This window comes from Brugia malayi (genome assembly GCF_000002995.4).
Source record: "Brugia malayi strain FR3 genome assembly, contig: Bm_v4_Chr2_contig_001, whole genome shotgun sequence".
Taxonomy (NCBI): Eukaryota; Metazoa; Nematoda; class Chromadorea; order Rhabditida; family Onchocercidae; genus Brugia; species Brugia malayi.
In genome coordinates this window covers 686,996-699,420 of record NW_025062476.1, presented here as the reverse complement: position 1 = coordinate 699,420, position 12,425 = coordinate 686,996, and the positions used below count along the sequence as shown (strand labels likewise).

General features: G+C 26.6%; 4 protein-coding genes across 4 annotated transcripts; all 4 read left to right on the top strand.

Moving 5' to 3' along the window:
* Window positions 1-1,510: 1,510 nt before the first annotated feature.
* Bm9388 (lysine decarboxylase, putative) lies at window positions 1,511-2,909 on the top strand (the record flags this gene model as incomplete). The annotated part of the gene is made up of 3 exons (XM_043077986.1): window positions 1,511-1,672; window positions 2,178-2,317; window positions 2,885-2,909. The coding sequence occupies 3 exons, from the start codon at window positions 1,511-1,513 to the stop codon at window positions 2,907-2,909; spliced, it is 327 nt and encodes a 108-aa protein (XP_042933920.1).
* Window positions 2,910-2,961: 52 nt separating this feature from the next.
* Bm9387 (keratinocyte associated protein 2, putative) lies at window positions 2,962-4,110 on the top strand (the record flags this gene model as incomplete). Its single annotated transcript, XM_001893057.2, has 3 exons — window positions 2,962-2,967; window positions 3,254-3,454; window positions 4,000-4,110. 3 exons carry the CDS (start codon window positions 2,962-2,964, stop codon window positions 4,108-4,110), a joined length of 318 nt encoding a protein of 105 aa, XP_001893092.2.
* A 1,110-nt stretch (window positions 4,111-5,220) lies between these two features.
* Bm7491 (Leucine Rich Repeat family protein) lies at window positions 5,221-7,030 on the top strand (the record flags this gene model as incomplete). The annotated part of the gene is made up of 3 exons (XM_001893058.2): window positions 5,221-5,418; window positions 5,895-6,233; window positions 6,758-7,030. 3 exons carry the CDS (start codon window positions 5,221-5,223, stop codon window positions 7,028-7,030), a joined length of 810 nt encoding a protein of 269 aa, XP_001893093.1.
* Window positions 7,031-11,525: 4,495 nt separating this feature from the next.
* Bm892 (Uncharacterized protein) lies at window positions 11,526-12,021 on the top strand (the record flags this gene model as incomplete). The annotated part of the gene is made up of 3 exons (XM_043077985.1): window positions 11,526-11,546; window positions 11,737-11,845; window positions 11,987-12,021. 3 exons carry the CDS (start codon window positions 11,526-11,528, stop codon window positions 12,019-12,021), a joined length of 165 nt encoding a protein of 54 aa, XP_042933919.1.
* Between the last annotated feature and the right edge of the window lie 404 nt (window positions 12,022-12,425).

The following is a 12,425-nucleotide window of genomic DNA, read 5'->3' as shown; positions in this document are numbered from 1 at the left end:
TTTCTTCCTGAAATTAAAAATAATTTAATTGATCCATAGAAACTTATCATTTGGCTAAAATAATTTAATTAATCCATAGAAAATTATCATTTGGATTTAATTTAATAATCATAATTCGTAGATTGTTAATCAATTTCAAAAACATTTAAAATGTACTAAATTTTTGTAAAACAATTATATTAGAAATGAAAATGAAACGGATTAGTGTGTAATTATTTTGACATGCTAATATATGAGTAATAATGAAATAAGAGAGTATTTTACTACTTGAATACTTAAATAAATACTCAATCATTACTAAGCATACAAAAAAGGGAGAAAAAAAATGATTTCTTTTTTTCTTTTTGATATATACATATAAATTAAATGAAGCATAAAATTAGTATAAGTTATTACAGTAATCTATAAAGTACTGCAATTACGATATTATATTTGTTTAATTATAACTTATCTATATTGCAATCTATTATTGTCAATCTTCACATCAAAATATGCAACATGATAAATGAATACAATTTTCATAGCATTTATTAGGTTATCAAAGTATCATATATCATCAATTCTTCTTATTTTCATTTCAGCATTAACAAAATTATGTTATTCCATTCATTGCTTACTGTAATTTGATATCATCTTAATCTTAACATCTAACTCTTATCATATTAAATTCAATTATGAAATTGATACTAACTTTTTTTAACTAAATCATAAAAAAAATACTAATTTTTTTAAACTAAATTATGAAAATCAAGTTAACATTTTAATTGAATTATGAAAATGATAGTGCTTTTTCAATTATTTTTATCCTACTATCTTATCTATATTGTTGTAACATTTGTAAATCTCAATCATTCATTACTTTTCTTCTATTTCATTTTTCCTCCTTTTCCTATTTCTTTCTCATTCCTTTTTCACAATCATTTATAATAGAAAAAGACAAATTTCGAAAATTCTCTATTCATTATTAAAATATCACAGCAAATAATCCAATAAAATTAATATATCAAATCATTTGCAGCGAATTAATTTATTCATATTTCAAAAGTATTCCTAATGAAATTTCATGCTAAAGGTTTGATAAAGTTAAAAATTTACTTCCCACATGCTATTGTGTGTGTGTATGTGTGTGTGTGTGTGTGTGTGTGTGTGTATGTGTGTGTGTGTGTGTGTGTGTGTGTGTGTGTATGTGTGTGTGTGTGTGTACTACTTTATATCTATTACATTCCCAAATGAATGATTGAAGAAGTATTTAGAGTGAAATGCATATAGTCGATTAATGTGAAAGATTTATCATTTGTATATATGGCTGTCACTTTATTGAAAGAATGAAGAGTTCCTCAAAAACTATCTGATTGCATAATTTCTTCTAAATTGCCATCTTTTTTCTGCTCTCTTATCCTAAAGCTAATCATACATTTGTCGAATTTCTCACTGCAAACAATAATGACAATTGCAACAGAGATAACGACAAGAATGACAGTGTTATTCCATAATTATAACATTGATAACGATGATGACGACGATGGTGGTAATAATAATGATGATAACAATGATGATGATGATGATGGTGGTGGTGATAGTGATGATAATAAAAATGGCAATGGTGTTGATAATGGAAATGTTAATGGTGATGATAATGATGACAATATTAACAAGAATAGGAACGATAATGGTAATGTTATTATTAAATATTATTATTATTAATATAATATAATAATAATCAGTAATAATAATAGTAATAATTAGAGTAATGGTAATTGTCAGGTGATGAAAAAAAAGTGATGTACTAGGAAAAGATTTTTAATTCAAAATAACATAAATAATTGCAATGATAGCAGAACTAGTTTGATAAATTGAAGTTTATTTATATATAATAACTTAATACTTAACAAAACTCACATATTTATATATAAAATTAGGTGATCGACATTACAAATGAGCATAAGATTACTTTTTATTTTCAACATAACTATTATGCATTTTTTATTTATATTCGTTGTGTATTTTGGAACATTTAACTTTAGTAATTAGATTAATAATTGAATAAATGTTGCAAAAAATAAATAAGTTGAGTGAGTGTTAGCTATATTTAGCTATGTTTTTTTCTTTTTTTCTTATAAAATATTAAAAAGGAAAAAAAACCTATGTAATGAAACTAAATGTGAAATAATATTAAGCAAGAAAGACGGGATGTACGAGTTTCATTGGCATTAAATCTAGCGGAATGTCAGAGTGATCCATCGAAATTTGATCGGGTGAAAGAGGCAATGACGTGGTGGAAACGCATAACGCAACGACGCTATGAACTTGGTGTTAGGTAAGTGATAATGGTTGCTGAGGAGAGTGCAGAGATTGATGATGTTTTTGAGATAGTATAGAGCTGGAGATTGAGAAAATGTTGCTGAGATTAAACATTTTATTTGTTTTATTCTTGCATTTCTTTCTTTTCTTTGTTTTTTTAGTAAAATAACTTCTTTAGTACAAAGATTCTTTTTTTTAGTAAGGAAATTATAAATGAGGAAAGAATGATAAATTAGATGAGGAGAGGGAGGGAGGGAGAGAGAGTTTAAGGATAAGATGATTTATTAGAAGTAAAATTGTAGTAAAATTGTTCAAATTAATAAATTATGCAATTAATCATAAACGAAATTTTATGTTGTTATTACAGTCTTGCACACTTTGAGTGTTATCTTTTCATATATTTTCAAATTTTCGAATTTTCATATATTTTCATACTTTTTTCTATTGTTGTTGCAGGAAAAGTTTTACAGTGTTGTTAAAAATTAAAATAAGAAGTTATAGGAAGTTAGTGTGAAGATTTGCTTATATCTGATTACTTAAAATCATAATGAAATTGTCAAGCTTCACGTAAGAACACTTCCAGGTTAAATGGCAAGTCATTCGACTAGTGCTATAGTCGCTTTTCTCATTGCCATTATTATAATTGGGATTGGCCAAATTATGAAAGTAAGTATTTTTATTCTGGTATAATTTTTGTCTATAGATGTTGGTAAAAAATGATTTCTGCCAATTGAGTATGTGAAACTGCAGTTAAATATATCTGAAATATATCTTGGTTTTTATGATATAATATGTTTTGTTTCGCTGATTGATACTTATCCTTAAAGCTTATGTTTTATGGATCATCAGCAAGAATAGGCATAGATTACTCTTGTGGAGTTCTTTCTATTTACTTACTGATATTGCATTTGTTTGATTCCATCAATTAAGCTGACCTTTGTTGTTTTTTCAGAATGATTTAGCGGCTTCCAAAGTAGGAACATTAACTGCTGGTGCTTTGGGTTCCTTAATTTTTGTGTTTTTGCTCACAGCTTTGTCAAATTTTCAAATGTCTTCAATCGGTGAGCAGGTGAAAGTTGGGCTTACCGAAGTCTTCTTATGTCTAGCTATTGCTGTCATTGCTTCGGCTACTATTCATCGAGTTGCCATAACGGTTAGTTTAATTCCTTCTCAAACAAGTTGTAGTTTATTTTGCGAGGGTCTTGAAAGAAAATCATTTCACCTCAGATTATGAAGGAGATAAGTAAGTGTTCAGAATCTAGAATATTCATATTTCATAGTTGGTGAAAAATCATCGGAATAGTTAAAATTGGTAACATTAGTTAAGGAAAATAGCAAGTTTTATTTTATATGTTTGGAGGATTGAATTTGAAACTTCTGGAAAGTACTCATCCGTAAGAAAAATTGTGGCGAAAATGTTTGAAAAACTGTATTGATAGTCAGACAAGAAAGAAAACAAAAATTTGTGCCTGGTAGAACCGTAATATCCAGATGATTCTACAGACATGAAAATAATGAAATAGTCGTTCTTCCTGGAATGTTGATGCTTGTGCGGTGAGGAATGTCACTGCTGAAGTAGAGGAAAATGCTGTATCGGGAAACAGTAAAATCTTAAATGCAGCAAAATAAAGTTATTCCATATCCTTGAGATCAAATTTCAAGTTATGTTTTCTGACATTCTTATGTATGTGTTTTCAGGTTTGTATTCTGTTCTCCGTGTTTTTATTGTTTTTATTGACTGGAATTAGTCAGACGAGGTATACAACGACAGTTGTGCAACAAGTCACACAACAGCGGAAGAAAAAGTAGAAATATGACAATCAGTTAATTTATTCAGTTAAAATTTATTGTTTTTTGATCCTGATGGTACTTTTAAACTCAGTGTTAGGAAGGATTACTGATTTCTAAAATCAAAAGTAGGATTTTGTTGTCTTGTTATGTGTCTTTTCATGTTTCTGATAAGGCTTCCACTGTTATCAATGTGTAACTAATAAACAATCGTAGCGGTAAGCATGATTTTTTTTTTTCATGAGTAAGATGAAGCTAATATTTAATAGCTTGATGAAAAGCAAAAGGAAGGTATGCCATATGCAATTTATATAAACTCATTTGATTTTGTAGGTAAAATTCAGTAATTCACTATATAAAGACCATTCAAGTTTGGATGATCTATTAAACATGCGCAGTAGTGATGTTTCTGTTTGCTTAAAGCTCAAAAGATATTATATATTTTTTTCTTTAGATATATTTGGGGTCTCTCCTTTTTATATTTTACCTTAAAAGTATGATAAGATCTGTGATTATTCACGTTTACTGTTAGTTTAGTATTCTTAATTGGTTACATGAATGGTAAGAGATGAATTGATGAATAATGTCTTAATTGTTACATATTACTTCATTTAATGTCGGAGCTTATATATTTGTTCATGTTGGCATACTTTTGTTACCTTGTCCTATTTTTCTTTCTTTTTTTTGTAAATGCAAAATAATAAATTTTTCTTGATTCCATGATTTTTTCATGAGGATGATTAATGATGATATTATTCATTGGTTATCATATCATTATTCATCATATTCAGCAATTCTTTAGACAGTGTTTGAAATATCAGTACGTACTGAGAGCGTTGGCGTAAGATTAAAGTAAATGCCGCAGATTCCTTTGCTAGTTGTATAGCTAAACTTGTTACAATCTTACTTTTAGCTTGTTGATTATGCTGTTATTTGATTAATTTGGTGCGTAATGAAGATAACTTATAATTTTGACATATTTTTAAAATATGATTTAGCAATTACATTTCTTTCTACTGTCAATTGAAATAAGTGTGTTTGCGTTGCGGCATTTTTATAATAATGCAACTTTTTGCAAATTGTATGTTAATTTTAGATGAATTCAATGTCTTATAACTGATAAAATGTGCGATGGGAAATCACTGTTCGAAATTACCATCTACAAATGCAACAACACACGTAACATCGGGAAGGAAAGGATTAAGCTTAGAGATTAAACATGGTCCATCTTCATCGGTTATACAACGTCATTTGGAAACAGCACAAAAAAGTCGAGTTTTACAGCTAAGAAATTGTGGCATGAAAATATTACCTGAACAGTTGCAAGAAGTAGGCATTTTTCTCCGACATCATTCAATTTCATCAAATCATTGGATAATATCCATTCAATTCAAACTATTAATGTCCTTAGTAATTAATGCTAGCACATCACTTAATGATAACCATTCATTTGATATGGCTACTTTTTTAATACTTATATATATTATTGAGAGAAATTTCTGGTACGAAATGATATAGATGTTGTTATTTCATCCATATTTATGACATTATTTAACTTTTGTCATTATCATTCATATAAATAGCAATGATAGATTTCATTAGCAATATTCATTAGCATCTGATATGGATTGAAGGAAAAGAAAAAAAAAAATTAAATGGGAAGATGTGTAAAAAAAATTTCAAAAGTAATTCTTTCGTACTATCAATATTTTATTAAGATTAGGAGCTGTTTTTTTTTTTTTTTTTTTTTTTCCTGCGTTGAATTTTTTTAAAACAAGTCCTTTTCAAATGTAAATTACATTTAGGTTTGTGAAATTCTTCGAAATTTGGATGTTTCACAAAACAAAATTCGAACCTTGCCAACATTTATTGGTTCATTCAGTAATCTAAAACAGCTTCATCTTTCCAATAATGAACTGAAAAATTTACCGGATGAAATGGGTGTTCTAAAGAAGCTGGAAGTTTTGGATCTCTCATGCAATCAACTTAATTCCCTTCCAGAATCATTAGCTGGTTTATGTTCGTTAAAAACACTAAATATATCAAAAAATAAGTTTGTACACTTACCCGTGTGTGTGTGTCATCTATCGGAACTCAACATACTTGACGCGTCGTCTAATCTTATTGAATTTCTTCCCGATGAGGTAAGTCTTGAATTATTTTATTTTTATTAAATTTCTGTCGTGCTTGATAGAGATCTCATACTTTTGCTAGAAATTCCATGTCTTTGACTTAGCTAGTTGAATGATTTAAAAATTTTATTAGGGTTTTTAACTTGAATTTTTTCCAATTTTGCTGGAGATTTCGTGCCCTTAGTTCAGTTAGTTAAATGATTTAAAATTTTGTATTTAAATTTAAAAAATTTTGTAATTTAAATTTAAATGATTTAAATTTAAAATTTTGTACTATAAGTAAGAGAGAGTTAAATTTTGATGTCATATTTCCCTGCTACTGCTTAATTTTGAAGTACTACATTTTTCATCTTTTTCTTCATTTATAGTTGAGGACAATGGAAGCTTTTGTCTTTAACATAGTGGAGGTGTAATTCTCTAGAAAAATAATCTATTAAAAAAATCAATCCATAAAAAAGCGACAGAAAAATTAAATGCTAAAGGATTCATCGTTCACTTTTTTTTTTTTTTTTTTTTCATCTCTTTCTTAATTTCAGGTGAAATTTTTGAAAACTTCGGAACTTAATTTGAATCAGAACAGATTAAATTCATTGAATGCAACAAATCTGGTGCATTGTGAAGCTTTAAGAACACTCAGAGTGGAAGAAAATTGCCTAAATAAAACAGATTTCATAAGTGATTTCTTGAGTAATTCTAATGTTAGTCTGATTGCATATGCAGGAAATCTTTTCCAGGACAAAGATTTCCAAAATTTACCTGGTTATGAGGAATATCAAAACAGATACACAGCTACAAAAAGAAAAATGTAATCGGTTAAGCATTCCTGTTTATTCATTGTCATCTTTTATTTTTAAAGAATTATGACGTAAGGTTATCATGTTTGTAGCTTAGTGATTTAGTGATTTTAAAGAATACATGATGAAATGCTAGGTATTATTGATTTAGCATTCCAGAATTGAAAGATCATTTCCTTCTCACTTTTTTGTTGAAATACACTCAGCACTTATTCACTGTTGTATTGTTTTAATTTTTAAAGCAATTCATATCATAAAATAGGCCATGAATTTTCACTTTATCAAGTTTAGATGCTTTAATATGTTATTTTTTCCAAAGATATTCTTTCATTCATAGTATTTTCTTAATATGCAAATTTATAGTGAGTGGTGTTATCTGATAAGATATTCACTACAGATATTCAGAATCTAGAACCGAAAATTAAGTGCAGTTTCAAATGATTTAGGTAATAAATTCGGCATGCTTTTTTTAAATGACCTTTGTATTCGACATGCAAAGATCATAAAATAGTTAAGCTTATTTGCGGTAAAATAATTAGCGTTGGAAATATTTGGTATAAAAGATCAGAAAGTAAGTTTATATGAATGATGGATGCATTTAATGTAAAGCAAATAACAAATGCAATAAATCATTCCCTCCTGTACAGGCTAGGGTAGGTTATTTATTTCTATTATTTATATTTGTAGTATCCCTATTTTTTTCATTTTTCCTTATCAGTCACTTTGATAATTTTATTTAAGCAAAATTCCTACATTACATTAACAAAAATTATCCATGTGTGATCTATTTGTAATATTTTCAATGATTCGAAAGATTAAATGAAAATGTTATTGATTTATGACTCAAACTATCATATTGCTAATAAAAATTCCAACTCGGCCAAATATGAAACATTCGATAAATTAAGCAAAAAAGAAATGCTTTCTTCTTTTCTCATAAAGTATGATATAAAGAAAAAAAGAAGGGGATTTCATTGATGGCAACTATTAAGTCATTGTTATTCTAATTGCATATTAGTCAAAATTTCACATTGCTAATTCTCTTTTACAATAATTTATTAAAAAATTTTTTTCTAACATACATTAATAATAAACACATATTTTTAGTATTACTATTTTTTTTTGTCTCAAATAACATTGATCATTTTCCTACTTTTCTATATTTTCAATCAGTTTAATAATTTTACTCAATTAAAATTCCTACATTACATTAACAATAATTATTAATTATGAATAAACATTATTACTAATAAGAAACATTATTAAAATGTTATTAGATAACATTGAAAGAAGTTTACTTTCTATTTATGCTCTTAAATTCACTCATTCCATACTAGAATTTTCTCGAGAATTTTCTCAATCTAAATTGATCAGTTTATTTAGTATTTTTTGAGCAAATGATTTGTCACTCTATTGTTATCACATTAATCTTGTCATTTCATTGAAATTTCATACGAATACTTTGTCATTTTTTCTAATTGCAATAAATCGTTCATAAACAATAATCGACTGAATCGATTGTAATACTTATAAATACTAAATGTAATTATTGACTAATTCTTTCTTTTTTTAACATTTGTCCCATTTCAGTTCTTAATTCAAACTTTATTTTACTTGTTTTCGTTATTTAATTTGTTTAATTGCATTGTTAATTCAATAAATGTCAATTGCATCATTTACAAAAAAAGATTCATATCTTTTAAATTTCAATAATACAAAGTTAGCATTTTATTGAATTAATTAAATGTTGAAAATTAGAAGAACATCAAACTATAACAGTCTTGAATAATTTAAATAATTTACTATGAAATTTGAAATAGTGCTACAAATTTAAATTATAACATAAAATAGATGTGACAATATTTCCATGACGTAATAAATTATTTAAAAACATTAAGTCTTAAATTTATTTAAAAATATGAATTCATTAAAAACAACAGATATTTTTAACTTAAATGGAATAAATTTGTCGTATAATATTGTGTATCATAATATTTATGTGAAAGAAAGAAAGAAAGACTAATGATTTTTAAATTAAATATGAAATACTTACCTTATGTATACCTACTGAGCAGCAAATTTAATAGATTAGTCATGGTTTCAATTCATTTTTACAACCAAAATTAATTTTTAATAAAATCAATGAAGTTGAAAATATCTGTTTTTTTAATGAATTTATATATCTAAATAATTTTAACACCCAATTAAAATAGAATTTGACATCATTAGAACTTATTTCCTAGTTTAAAATACAAAAAATCTTGCAAATTGTAAGATTTTCAAAAAATGCAAAATTTAAATTTTTATTAAAAATTTCAATTGTAAAAATGAATTGGGGCCGTGAGCAATTAAAAATTTTATTAATTTCACTACTGAAATATTGTTAAAAAGTTTAATAATTAAGTTTTTTTATAGTTTATTTTTTATTATTACTGTGAAGTGACCAAACGGAACATGAAATGCATATAAAATAGCTTTTTTTTTCTTGCATAAAAAACAGAAAATTGGAACCTAATTGAATATTTTATAAACACGGGGGAACTGGTGACATATTGTGGTAATTTGACATCATAAATAATAAAATAAACTTTAATAATTATTTTTTAAACAATATTTCAGTTGCGAAATTAATAAAATTTTTATTTAATCATAGTTTTAATTCATTTTCATGATTAAAACTAATTTTTATTTCAAATTTAAATATTAATTTTAATGAAAACCCTACAATCAGTAAGAATTTTCGTATATTAAACGAGAAAAAAAATTGTAGTACAAATTTCATTTTAATTAAGTGTTAAAACTTTTAAGAAATAGTAATTCATTAAAAAAAAAATTATTTTCAACTTAATTAATTATTTTATATGCATTGTATAAGAATTGGTCATTGGGGTGTGGTCATTTGACAGCTCACAATAATAAAATAAACTTTAATAAATAAGTTTTGAGCAATATTTCAGCAGCGAAATTAATAAAATTTTTAATTGATCATAGTTTTAATTCATTTTTGCGAATTAAATTAATTTTTATTTCAAAATTAAATATTGTTTTTATGAAAATTACACAATTTGTAAAAGTTTTTGCATTTTAAACAAGGAAAAAAGTTCTAATATTATCAAATTTTATTTTAATTAAGTGTTAAAACTATTTAAAAATATCAATTCATTAAAAACAATAGATATTTTCAACTTAATTAATTGTTTTATATGCACTGTACGTGAACTGGTCATATGCAGTGTGGTTATTTGACAACTTAAATAATAAAATAAACTTTAGGCTTAGGCTTAGGCTTAAGATAAACTTAGGCTTAGGCTTAGGGTGAACTTAGGCTTAGGCTTAAGCTTTTTTTCAAATTTAAAAATTGATTTTTGTGAAAAACTAATAATTTGTAAGAGTTTTTGTATATTAGACTAGGAATTAAATTTAGTGTTATCAAATTTCATTTTAATTAAGTGTAAAAAGTATTAGAAAATATCATTTCACTAAAAAAAAATAGAAAAATAGAACTTAATTGAATATTTTACATACAGTGTGGAACTGGTCACATACATTGTGAACATTTGACATCATAAATAATGAGATAAACTTTTATAATTAAGTTTTAAAGAATCTTTCAGTAGCAATATTAATAAATTTCTTGTATTAATTAAAACAGATTTTAGCATGTTTAAAAATTTTCTCAGCATTAATTCAACAAAAACTCTTAGAATTTATTGAATTTTCTTAATGATTCATATCTAAATTTTTAATTAAAATCAATTTTGTAGTCAAAAATCAATTGAAATCATTACTAATTGCAAATATTACTAATTTTTACATTGTAAAGTTAGAATGGTTCGAATCATTCAATGATGTCGCCGATGATGACAAGAATAATTTAGATTATACTGAAGAATAGTTAATATGGTGGCTGTTTAGATGCTTAGTATTTTTCTTCAGGTGTTTATAATTCCTGTCTTTTTTTGAACTTTTCTGAACTTTTTCGAACTTTTTTTTGAATTATGAACTTTTCTGAATATCTTAGCTAATCTGTCACCAATCTCTTTGTCGATTTTAGCAAATGATGCTTCTTGGAGAGGTAAAATACTGAATTGATGTTAGTTTAATTGCGCGTGTTGTAATAATGATATTTGCTTTGTGTTGGGAACTGATTTAGAATTTCTGTCATTTTAAGCTGATTCAATCCAGAAAGTTTTGCATTTTCGATAAAGTGGGATGCTATAGCTGGAAATAACAATAAAGGCGACATCGTCCACAAAAACCAATTTTCGAAAATTACATTTAAAATTTTAATGTGAGTTTTCAGTTGCCTAAGACTGAATAAGTTTTCATCGGTTGCGATATTGAGTGTAAGTTGTATTTCCTTAATTGAAGTCTGTTGTGATCATTTGCAAGCATAATGATGAAGTGATGCGAGAATATATTGTGATTGTCGGGAAGAGAGCTTATCGCCAAATCTGATTGATCTCGATGAGGATCATATAGGGATGATCTCGATGAGGATCATGTGGAGATGATCACGATGATGGATCATGTAAGATAATTTTATGTTGCTATAAGCCATTTGATGATGTGAAATGCTTCGATCAGGTCGATGAGGTCAACGAATGTCACATAGAGTCTTTGTTTCGTTCGGTTGCATTTTTCTTGTAATCGTTTGAGAACAAATCTTTTTTATAGTAAATACTAGTCTATCCTGGAATATTTTCACAAAAATTTTTCAGGTACAAATAGAGCAAATATGTCGAATAGTCGGTTCTTTCTTCCTTCATATTCAGAATAAGGATGATTCACTTTGTTCCCAAATAGTTCACAATAAATTCGTAGAATTTAGTAAGTATGTTGTATTTTGTGCCCATTCTTTCAGACTTCAAATGAAATTCCATCAATACCAAATTTCATCTTCTGCATAGTCTTTCAATTCATCCAGTTCAGTTTTTACTAATTGTTAAATGATGTACTCAACTTTTGCAGTATTTAATCGAAGATGGGCATTAAAGAAACATTGAAGTGTTCCGATTATTGGCTTAAAATGAAGGATTTATTCAGTTAAGCAGAAAACAACTTCAGAAGCTGAAAAGAACACACACATGCCACTTTCAGAATTTCATAAACTTTTGTGGTTGTTCGTAACTGATTGAATTTTTTATTATTTGTTGACCTACCACTTGTTTCTATTTAGTGTTGATGGAAGATGTAAAAGAGATAAAGAGATTACAAATGATCTATTGGAAAATGAATAAGCCTGAAATCGATTTACTTTTTAATCATGAAACTAATTCCTTAAGGGTAAAATTCTGTTTCCGGTTTGTCCGACCAGAAGAGCATACTTTGTGGTTACCTTTTGATGCAACGAATTCACTGTGAACAGCAATGTCATCGCGTAGTAATGAACAATAGGAGTAGAAGGACA